This window comes from Cajanus cajan, chromosome 11 (assembly GCF_000230855.2).
Source record: "Cajanus cajan strain Asha chromosome 11, NIPB_CcT2T_4, whole genome shotgun sequence".
NCBI lineage: Eukaryota > Viridiplantae > Streptophyta > Magnoliopsida > Fabales > Fabaceae > Cajanus > Cajanus cajan.
The window spans coordinates 2,834,962-2,847,456 of record NC_138527.1 but is presented as its reverse complement, the minus strand read 5'-3'; the positions used below and the strand labels follow the sequence as shown (position 1 = coordinate 2,847,456).

Genomic DNA, 12,495 nt, shown 5'->3' with positions numbered 1-12,495 from the left:
TCAACAAGCAATGCTAGGAATGATGAACATATAAAGAACTACACAACCTTACTAAACATGGATTCAAAACAAAAATTAAGACTCAAACAATTTTCAATGGCCGAATAAAATTCAAGAAGACTCAAACAAATCAAAAAGCTAATAGGCAGAAAATTCCTAATTAAGCACAAGAAGAGAGCATGATTCATGGAAGCATATAACATAGGCGCATATATGAATCATTCAAGCAACAAGAAACTAGATCCATCAAATTTTAAGGCTCAAATTAGATCTAGGAAGGAAGCAACTCTCATGTGACAAGAACTCAAAAAAAATTAAGATGAACACAAAATTGACAACAATCAACCACGGATCACACCACAAAAGATAAGGATCAAGACTTATCTCTTGAAGACAAAACCGGATGCTCTTGATACCACTTGATGTGCTTCCACTTGGATGCACATAGGAGGAACTTCAAGTCTCCATGGATCCTTGGAAGAGGCGTCAAGGATTGGAGCTCCAAGGAGACTCAAGGTGGCCGAAGCTTGCTTCTAGTTAAGTTCCAAGGAAGAAAGGTGACCTAACTCTACAAAGAGAAGCACTCAAGGAGGGTAGAGAAGGTGACCAAAGTGACTTTCGGAGGGAGAGGTTTCAAGTGAAGAAATCTCATTCAATTAATCCAAAAGTGACTACATAGCTCGGCCATAGGGAATTTATAGGGAAAATTAGGTTAAGGTGACCTTGGGTTAGCCTAGGGTTAAGTAGAACCAAGGTAAGGTTCACTTAACCTTAGGCGCCTAAAATTTGAATTCAAAATTCAAATTTTGGTGCCTAAATCCGGATCACCCATGTGCTAGCTCATTTGGCATGTAATTAAGAAGCCATTTGAGTTACATTTCGGATCACACCATGTGCATGTGTTGCACATGGCCGAAATGCACACCAAATGTGTTTCTAATTACATGCTAATGTAACTTCACATGTAACCTAAATAACCCTAAATTCACATGACCTCTAAATGTATATCCTACACTACATGGCCGGAAATACAAGGCCTAAAAGAAAATACAAGGCACTAAGGCCCAAATCCTATACTACCCTAAGCTACTTGGGCTTGGGCTAAAGCCCAACAAAATAAGGTGGTGGACTTTCCTTGGGCTTGGGCCCACTCTTCATGCATCATCCTTGCCATAGTCCTAGTAGTTGGGCCCTTAGCCCATGGGCCTCCTCCATCAATTTTAATCATACAATTATAATAAACTTTGCTAGCTTATGAGGGTTGACAAAGGGTAGAAAAAAAAGGACACACATGATTATTTTGTAGTTAGGAAACAATACATTGTGGATGAAACAGATAATGGAATCGGATATTGTAGCACTTAACATTGATCTCCAACTCTTTCAAGTAAATAAAACAACATTCAATGTGTTTTACTTGTATATTTTTCAACGATGTTTAGATGGATTAATTGAATATCAAAATCATGATGAAATAATATGTGGACTCTTCCATTGTTGAACAAAACAATTATTGAATAAGATAATTACAAACTTTGAAGGGATTTCTCGATGTTGAAGTTTTGAAAAAGGAAGAAGAAAAATAATTTCATCAACTTGAAACAATTATCCATCAACAAATACGATCTTGTTTATTATTTGCTCGAAAGATTCCATGAAGAAATGTATGCATTTAAACTTCACCATATCACAAGAGACTAAACCCTTATTCTAGACAACCTCTATTGATATTCTATGCATTTTTATAATTTAAATGAACTATTTATGGACATAAGAAAGTGTTAATAAATTAACCTTTAATGATCAAGTTATCCCATGAACCATTTAAAAATTTCCTTAATATAAAATACATAATTAATTTGCATTAAAAAATAAATTAATAATATGGATTCCATGTAACATTAATACTCTTAATAATTTTGATTAATTTTGGTTAAAAATGAGTCTAACATCCTCCTTACCTCTTAATAATATAGAAGAGGAAAAGGGATTAGAAAAATGAAATGGAGAAAAGGATAATGAGGATATGGGGTAAGAGAACTCACCTATTGAGAGAACCAAGGGAAGAGTTTTTGAAAACTCTTATTCCCCTTCATTAGTTGGTTGATCCGCACAAAGAAGAGGGTGGTGGGGACCTTATGTTGAGTTATATAGGGCCAAAGTTAGCGTTTGAGTGAGACCCACATGGTCTCACTTAGTTTTGGGTAAATTAAACTTCTTAACTACCTTTGATGTCTCTATTAGTTACTTACCTAGGTTCTATGCATATTATTATTATTATTTTAAAATCTAAACTTGTTAATTGGATAGTTTACTAATTTAGTATTATTGATTAATTTGCTTTATTAACCACTTAATGTATTATTTTCTTTATTAATTTTCATTAATGAGGAACACTAATTATTTTTCATAATTTTTTTCAATAATAATAACTACTAATAATACCAAATTTAATTCAAGTATTTCTTATTGTTTATATAAAAAATTATTTATTAAATCTCATTTCTTATTTTATATAATTAATTATGATACCTAAAATAAGTAATTATTAGAAAGTAATATTTTCTATTTTGTTTTCTAATTTTGAATTTTTAGGGTGTTACATTTAATGTTTTTTGTTGTTCTATGATGTTTTAAGTTGTTGTGTTTTGTTGTATGTTATTTTGTGAACTTTAAAGATTAATGAATCCTCATGAGTTGAGTTGTTTAACATTTTTTGAGTTAAGGTCAAAGTTAACCAAGAACAAGAAAAAAATATAAGGTTTTAGGAAAGAAAGAACTTCGTAAGTTTATTTCCTTCATTTTTAAATGAGAAGTTTTAGAGAGATAAGTTTTGGTGTCAAGGAAAATCGTTTCTTCTTTTGATTCCACTAAGAACGTCCTTATCCTTCCTTGAAGTGATGATCAAGTTGTAGAAGTTGAGATTTGAATATAGGAGCTTGGAATCCTACAACGAAGTTGACCCTTGAGGGTCTCATTGTTCTTCCTTTCTCCTTAGATTCTACTTGTTGTGGAAACTGTTGAGGTAAATGAACCTTATAGATTAACTCTTTTATATTATACATCTTGAATCCTAAGTTGATTGAGCCCATTGGTGGCAATTTGAGTTGTTTTTGGTGGTGTTTAAGTGTTGGTATGAGTTAGGGTTCTTGGAGTGTTAAACCAAAATCCAAAGATCCATGATTCTTGTTGGTTTTTGTATGCATGTGGTAATTGTAGTGGTTTTTGTGTTGTATGAGATGTTAGGAGTGGATTAAATGGTTTGAATGTAGGAGAAGGTGGATAGTAACTGGTTGAGTTTGTAGAGAGAAGGTGAATCCCATGGTAGAATTTCACAATCTTGCCCAACGAGATGACATTCTCTCCTTAGTTGCCTGTATAATTGATGATCATATGCCTAAATTCGTAATCTTGCTTAACAACATGAGTGTCGCTCAACTAGAAAATGAATCTATGGGTAACTCATAGAGTTTGCCCAACAAGTTAGAGCTCACTCGACGAAAGGATCCATAGAGAGTCTTGTTCGCTTAATGAGCTTTGGTCACCTGGTGAGAGGATCCATTTTGATGTTGTGTTGTTTCTTGTGTTGCTGTGTTGTTTACTATGGTGTTGAGTCATCTATCTATGTTGATAAGTTATTAAAATTGCAAGTTGTCTATTCTGAGTTGATGTGTTGTTTTTTTATGAAGTTTATATCATGAGAGTTGATTATGGTGATATAAATAGTTATTGCTTTTTACTATATATTATGTTTTATTGTTACACAAGCTTACCTTTACTTTTTCCATGTGTTAAACTGTGATGATTATACTTTGTATGAGAGCATGTAAAAATTAGGTAGGGGGCAATCTTGCAAATGATGGTGTTTTGTGGTGAAACTATTTTGATAATTTGTGTTTTGAGTGTTCGATTGACACCTAAGGTTAGTTTTTAGTTTCTTTTGTTGTAAATATTTAGCACTTGGTATATAAATATTCAAAATAATTATAATTTCTTAAGAGGCTTTATGTTTTTAGTTTATTGACACATTTTATTTTATGTTTTCTTGTATTGAAACAAACATACATATAAATATTGCATGAATATCCAAGAACTATTTGTATGTTAATTTTAGATTAATTGATTGTTACTTAGTAACTAAATTATAGCAAGCATAATGATTTGTTGAATCATTAATCATTTATAACATGACACTATTAATTACATGAGAGATAAAGTTCACCACCAAATATTTTAATAATCTCATACCATTATTAACCAAGTATTAATAATTAATTATTACATAATTAGGCTTATATACTTTCATTTATAAAAATAATATTAACTACATTTATACACGTAGCTAATTACATATATTCAAAAAACCTCAAGTATGTTTTCGGCGGTAGATACTCTAAGACCAAAAAAAAAAAAAAAAAAATAGAACCCCAAGTGTAAAATCCTAACTCAACAATTGTCGGTATTCTTTTTTATTTTCACCGCAAATCCAAATAAGGTGCAAGTGCAACACTTTTTATTTGTTTTGATGAATCGTTACTCAACCTATACATTTGAACATTTGTCAAAGTGAATTAACTAGTATTTATTTATCCGACATAAGTAAACTCGAAAATTGTGATTAAACAAGACCTTACTATTAATTCAAGAGACTGATTAAATGAAACAAAATTTAAAAAATCGTAATTTTTAATAAATTTTAGTCAATAATAAGTAAAATATTAAAATATCATTATACTTCTCTTTATTTTTTTTTAACAAATTATAATTAAACTTTTACATAATCGAAGTGATCCCTGTTTATTTACCCGATGCAAGCAAAATCGTACCATTAAAAAGAAATGTATGTAGAGAGTCGAAGCAAAGACACGTCAACGCGTTTATTATTGAATATTTTCAACCATTTATTTGCATGATGGACGCTGGCCACTTTATAGGTACGGCATATGCCTAAAGACATGTTCACGATAAATTGATAATCGCTGGCCAAACCAAACCAAAATGAATATTACGTTACAGAAAAAAGCGATTCAAAGAACCAAACTAACCCGTGAACAATTATCGAGTGTGGTCGTCGTATACAACGTACTCATTAATGTGAATTTTTTTTATCCATCTAAGTGTTTTTATAAATATTTATAAATAAATGAGTCTCAATCCGATGAGAATATGAAATTTAACTCATCTAAATTTTTATATAAAGGAAAAAAATTATTTAATCTAAAAAATATGTCTTAATAAATTTATTTCACTTAATGATTTTGTTTTATATCAAGTTTTATTGATATAATTATTAAATTAAAAATTTTTAAGACATAATTTAAATTGATAAATTTTTTAAATATTTAAAAATTATTTGATGTTTATTTTTTAATTTAATAAATAAATGATTATAAAAATATTTTATATATCTATTTAACTTAATAAAATAAAATATTAAATAATTTTTAAACTTTTTAAAAATTATGTAAATTTAATTTATATATTAAAATTTTTTATGATGTGTTTAAGGTAGGTGATTTAGTAAGGAATGAAGAAGAATTAGAAAGATTATAAAAAATTTAAAGAATGTATGTTTGGAGAAGATAATATACATAAATTTATAAGAAAATTATAATGAAATCTATATAAATTTAATTTCACTGTCATAAAGATGAATTTCTGTGAAATTTTTCATCAAAAGATATACGGACAAGACTAAAAAATAAAAATATAGTTATATTAATTTACATTTTAAAATACTACTTTATTAAATAATTATAAATTTTACATTATTTTTTTAAAAAGTATTTTGTATGGAATCAGTTCTAAGATATTTTATTTTTAATAATTATATATATATATAAAAAAAGTGAGATGGGTTTGTATTAATTTAGTGTAATGCATTATGGAGTATGATGGGAATGGGATAGCGATACGATACGGCAAAGAGAAGGAGCAGTGGAATTCCCATGACATCCCTACATCATAAAAGTGGTGGTACTGTTACGTTACCAGAAAAGTAAAATAATAATAATAATAATAATAATAAAACGAAAGCACTCGTACGGAAGGCCGAGTGGGGTCTCCCCAACGAAACCTCTTGGATTCTTCTATAGTCCTTTCCCACCCCTCAATCTCACTTTATTTACCAACTCTGCCACTCCCCCACCAACAAAGACTCAACTAAATCCCTATTCCCTATTCCCAATTCCCTAACCCTCTCAGATCTCATGGCTTTTCCTTTTCCTCCCTTTCATTAACCATTAACCCATCCCCTTTCAGGAATCAGGATTTAACCCTTTTTCCTTTTTTATTTCTTTAATTTTCCAAATGGAAAAGGTGGCTCCGCCTCCGATTCTCATGCAGAGGAAGCGCGATCTCTCCTACGCCGTCGTTCCGGGGAACCCCACCGACAACTGGAAGTGGGACTGGGACACCGTGCGTTTCGCGGGAAAGCCCCCGCCCAGCGACGCCGTTTTGGAGGAGGAGAGCGCGCCGCCGCCTCTGCAGCTGAATCTGGGGAGGGCGAGCGGCGGGAACAAGAGGCTGCGCTCGGGGTCGCCCGGAACGGCGTCGTATCCGATGTGCCAGGTCGACAACTGCAGGGAGGATCTCTCCAAGGCCAAGGACTATCACCGGAGACACAAGGTCTGCGAGGCTCACAGCAAAGCCTCCAAGGCGCTTCTCGCCAACCAAATGCAACGCTTCTGCCAGCAGTGCAGCAGGTTCCACCCCCTCTCCGAGTTCGACGAGGGCAAGCGCAGCTGTCGCCGGAGACTCGCCGGACACAACCGTCGCCGCAGGAAGACGCAGCCCGAGGATGTTACCTCCGCCACTCCCGCGCCCGCCGCTGCCAATTTCGAAATCTTCAACCTGTTGACTGCCATAGCTGGAGCGTCGCAGGGTAACACTCCCTCATTTTTTCCTTTTTTTTATTTAAAAAATTTAAATAAGTTAACTCTAGTTCAATTCAATTCAATAATAATAATAATAATAATAATACTTATTAAAGGCTATTTATTTCAATTTATCAAGAAGGTCTAAGAAATAATTAGGATAGCTTGCGTTTTAGATCTTCGTTTTTGGTCAATATTCGCCATCTACTTTAAAATGGAAGATTTTCGTCATTTCTATTTTGATGACTGGTGAATTTTTTTCCTCGCGCTAAGTTCTATAAAGAGGGTCGAAGTTCATTGATTATGAAAATATTAGGACCGAAATCTTCGGTTTTTGAGTATATGGACTAAAGATAATTTTTTACCAAAAATTGGGGATCTAGACACAGTCTACCCAAATAAATAATTATATTTTCGGAATAAAAGCTGATTAATCTAAAAGACACTAAATAATAGTTTCGTATTGTTTTGTAGAGTTAGCTATGAAAGAAAAAAAAAAGTCGTTTTTTTAAAGCTCAGCTCTGGTAGTTAAGAAAAAGAAAAGTTTTTATGTTTTAGAATAAACTGATGAGGAAGTTATTCTAAAAATTATTTTTAATTTTTTTGAGAGAACATATGTAAAGAAGTTAATGTCGATAATTTGTAGATAACAATGGTTTCTTTATCATGGAAATAAGCCAAAAAACAGCATACTCTTGTTAATTATGGTTTTTCGTTTCTAGTGTTAAAAACAAGAAGCATGCAGTAAGTAAGTTTGTCTGTGTTGTGATGATTATTGTGAATTTGTCTTGTGTAGGAAAGTTTGAGGAAACAAGGTCACAAGTTCCTGATAGAGAGCAGCTTGTTCAGATTCTCAATAGGATACCTTTGCCGGCTGATCTTGCAACCAAGTTGCTGGATGCTGGTAATGTCAATGGGAAAAAGGATCATGTGCAATTGCAAACACCATCATCCTATACTCGTCATGACCAACTGAATCACATGCCTTCTGCTCCATTAACTATGGACTTGCTTGCTGTTCTTTCCACCACTCTGTCTGGGTCAGGCCCTGATGCTACCACGTCGCCCTCTCAAAATCGCAGCTGCACCAGTGATGGTGGCAGTGACAAGTCTCGGACTAGTGCTGACCAGACAAGACAACAGCAGTTCTTTTCAGTTGGTGGAGAAAGAAGCAGTAGTAGTTCCCAGTCTCCAGTTGAAGATTCAGACTGCCAGGAGGATGTTCGAGTTAATTTACCGCTGCAACTCTTTAGCTCCTCTCCGGAAGATGACAGCCTGCCTAAACTAGCATCTTCAAGAAAGTATTTCTCATCTGACAGTAGTAACCCTGCTGAAGAGAGGTCTCCATCGTCCTCTCCTGTTGGGGAGATGCAGTTTGATTTGCAGGGTGGGGCTATGAGTCTCAAGCCAGAGAGCATCTCATCTGGAAGAGGAGTTAATGCAAATAAGGAAATTAGCCAAAGTCATAGTTATAATATCTCTCTTGATCTCTTTAAAGGGTCAAATAACAGGATCCAACAACCTAGTTCACTTCATAGTGTTCCTTTTCAAGCTGGGTATACATCTTCAGGCTCCGATCATTCACCTCCCAGTTTGAATTCAGATGCTCAGGTAGTTAGTTTGCAATTTTACAGTTCTGTGTTCATTTTTACTTAATTGTACTTCGCTTTATCTGTGTATTATATTTAAGCTAGTTTAGGAAATTCATCTAATGTGATTGGATCCATTTTGTGGTTTTCCAACAGGATCGTACTGGGAGAATAATGTTTAAACTATTTGACAAGCATCCCAGTCATTTCCCAGGAACATTGCGAACACAGGTGTTTGTATCTTCCTTTAAAATTTGTTTTTGTAATGTTATTTTTATTGAATGTGACAAAATGTCCTGTCAAATGTGAATATGCGATGATGTTAACAAATCTTTTTTCCTTTTTATTTTTTCTAGATTTACAATTGGCTTTCTAATAGGCCATCGGACATGGAGAGCTACATAAGGCCTGGTTGCGTGGTCCTATCAATTTATGCTTCAATGTCTTCTGCTGCATGGGAGAAAGTAAGCAAACTGCTGTGATACACGTTTGCAGCTTTTATGATTATATCATGCTGATTACTTGCGTATTGTGTTTTTTGCAGCTTGAAGAAAACTTCCTTCAACACGTTCATTCATTAATTCAAAATCCAGATTCCGATTTATGGAGAAATGGAAGGTTTCTAGTTCATTCTGGCAGTCAGATGGCTTCACACAAAGATGGTGAGTACCATAACAAGTACTGATCGGTGACTTTGGTCACTATTCCTTTTTATTTCAGATTACATATTTTTATGTTCAAAGCTTCGATCTTTGGACTATTTCTCTTCAAAAAAATTGGACCACTGATTACTCATTTCTAATTAAACTTGAGAAGATTGAGTGCACCCTTTTAGATGGAATTTTCATATCAAGGAATTCAATTAAATTCATTTGAACTGATATTCCAGGGAAGATACGCATATGCAAATCATGGAGAACATGGAAATCACCCGAGTTGATATCTGTGTCCCCTTTGGCAATTGTTAGTGGACAAGAAACCTCTATTTCATTGAAGGGTAGAAACCTGTCAACTCCTGGCACAAAGTCAGTATCAATTTTCCCCTTTTTGAATGCTGTGATATACTGCTTTCTGGTCTATTTTCCTAATATTTCTCCCTAATTTTTGCAGGATTCATTGCACAGGTACTGCCTCATACACATCGGCAGAAGTCATGGAATCTGCATATCCTGGTGTGATGTATGATAAGATAAAGTTGGGTGGTTTTAAAGTCCAGGATGTATCTCCTGGTGTTCTGGGTCGCTGTTTTATTGAGGTAGATTTTAACATTCTATTATCTTGTATTTTATTACCATAGTGAACTTTGTGTGCTTGCAGACACATGCGTGCAATTTTGATCTGTGAATGTGACAAACGTTAATAAGAAGTGTGGCTTATATTTATGATCAGGTTGAAAATGGTTTCAAGGGTAATAGTTTTCCAGTGATAATTGCTGATGAGACCATTTGCAAGGAGTTGAAACTACTCGAGTCCGAATTTGATGAGGAGGAAAAAATATGTGATGCCATTTCAGAGGAGCATGAACATCAATTTGGAAGGCCCAGGTCAAGGGAGGAGGCTTTGCACTTTTTGAATGAGCTTGGCTGGCTGTTCCAAAGAGAAAGGTTCTCATATGTGCATGAGGTTCCATATTATTCTCTTGACAGGTTCAAATTTGTACTCACATTTTCTGTGGAAAGAAACTGTTGCATGTTAGTCAAAAACCTTCTGGATGTGCTGGTTGATAAACACTTGCAAGGGGACTGGTTATCAACAGGATCTGTGGAGATGCTGAATGCAATCCAACTATTAAATAGAGCAGTGAAGGGAAAGTACAAAGGCATGGTTGATTTGCTCATTCACTATTCTATACCGAGCAAAAATGGTACATCCAAGAAATATGTATTTCCACCGAATCTTGAGGGTCCTGGTGGTATTACACCCTTGCACTTGGCAGCATGCACATCAGGTTCTGAGAGAATAGTTGACTCTTTAACAAGTGACCCACAGGAGGTAAATTTTATAGAGAACATATGTCATTTACATTTTTCCAAGTAACAGAAGGATTTTTTCTTGAGTTACATAGATATAGCTTCCTATGGTAGTTGTTGTGGGTAAATATTACTTGTTCTTTTCCTGGATGGCAGTGTTACTGGGGATTTTCTATATTGAACCTCAATTAAATGCATATTTTTCTTCTTGTGGGATGTTCTCTCCTAGCCAAGTGTTTGTTGTTTTCTTTTTAGGAAAGGGGGTGGGCCTAGATGGCGGATTGGAAACTAAAAAATAGTAGGATTATAATGTTGTTTGCACTTTATCATACTTATTACCCTCTACTGTATGATTATATTTCTCTACATTTTTATTCCTTGAATTGTATTGGGTTCTTAACTCGTTTTTTTTGCTGCTATAGATTGGGTTGAAGTGCTGGGAGTCCCTTGTGGATACAAATGGTCAGACTCCGCACGCATACGCCATGATGAGGAATAATGACTCTTATAATGTGCAGGTTGCCCGTAAAGTTGCTGAAAGACGAAGGGGTGAAATTTCGGTAACAATTGAGAATGAGATAGAGCAATCGTCACTGAGAGTGGAGCTTAAGAAAAAGCAAAGTAACCTAATCAAACGAGGTCAAAGTTCTTGTGCCAGGTGTGCTGTTGCTGAAATTCACTACAACAGAAGAGTTCCTGGTTCACAGGGTTTGCTTCACCGCCCCTTTATTTATTCAATGCTAGCTGTTGCAGCTGTTTGTGTATGTGTTTGTCTGTTCTTCCGAGGACGCCCTTTTGTGGGCTCAGTTGCTCCCTTCAGTTGGGAAAATCTGGATTATGGCACAATGTAATGCTACTGGTTAAGGAAATTTGGATATGGGGAATGAAACGCATAAACCAAGTGGGAAACCCAATTGTTGCTTTTTCCCCTTTGGCAAAACTGCTTCTGTGGGAAAATGGGGCATTTTGTGATAAGAGCCCAATGTAAACATATCGTGTGGTGATGTAGAGATGTGGAGTGGAGATGTTTGGCAGATCCGGCAGAAACAAGAAAGTAGGGCTGCCATGTGTATAGATTCTGACTTGAATGCTACATATTTACTTTACTGCGAGTTTTAAGGATATGACAAGCTATACGTGAATGTTTGTTGATTGGTGTTGGAAGTTCAAGAGTTAAGAAATCTTCAACTCTTTTGGCCGGACAAACTTGACCTCTCAATTTAAGTTGGAATGAAATGGTGACTTATGGCCACAAGCTCAAACAATTACGAAAGTAGTAAGCATTCAGAATAAAGAGAGCTGTGGTGAGGGTTATTGTTGGTGAGGTCTATGCTTCCTTCCCAATGGTAAACCAGGATAAGTTCCATGCTTTATTTTTCCATTTAATTCTGTTATTTTAAGTTAAAATTACAATTCCAGGTATTCCGATGCATAAGTTTCGGTACTGTAAAGTTTGATTTGAGGCTACTGATCATAGGTCTGACCATATTATATGATTAAAAAGTGTAATATATTTTATATCTAATTTAATCCGCGTTTCAGATTCATTTTCTGTTTGTTCTGAGATTCAGATTGTGCCCTTATGCTGATGTATCCTCTTCAGGCTGCTACATCCTTCCCAATACTTGTGATGATGAGAAATGTTGTTGCTTAACTAGTCAAAAGTTAAAAAGTGTTTTTACTTGTGACTCTTGGCTGAATGAGATTAAATTAACTGGCGTACCTGATGGATGGATATATGTGTGACAGATCATGAGATTCCCCATTAGATTTCAGAAACTTTTAGAAGCATGATTGTTGTCACGTTCATATCCGAAAGAGTGAGATTGAAGTTCTAACGTGTTTTGGAAAATGGGAAATACGTAAAACTAGCAGCTATTGAGGTCTTGGATGGACATGATCCACGTGATGGGTTTAGAATGCTTTCTCCTCATTACGCACCATACCTTTCGGAGTGTCTTTATTTGACCTGTTTTTTAGACAAGCATGTCACATGGTATGAGATTAAGGGCAGATTGCCAGATTGGTTTATATTAAAAATTTGTATTATCTTGTTTTTCT

At 34.8% G+C, this 12,495-nt stretch overlaps 1 protein-coding gene across 1 annotated transcript; it reads left to right on the top strand.

Moving 5' to 3' along the window:
* Window positions 1-6,159: 6,159 nt before the first annotated feature.
* SPL14 (squamosa promoter binding protein-like 14) lies at window positions 6,160-11,981 on the top strand. Its single transcript, XM_020381921.3, has 9 exons — window positions 6,160-6,883; window positions 7,672-8,486; window positions 8,621-8,695; window positions 8,821-8,928; window positions 9,009-9,126; window positions 9,354-9,489; window positions 9,575-9,719; window positions 9,854-10,456; window positions 10,857-11,981. Exons 1-9 carry the CDS (start codon window positions 6,310-6,312, stop codon window positions 11,283-11,285), a joined length of 3,003 nt encoding a protein of 1,000 aa, XP_020237510.1. The 5' UTR covers window positions 6,160-6,309; the 3' UTR covers window positions 11,286-11,981.
* Window positions 11,982-12,495: the final 514 nt, after the last annotated feature.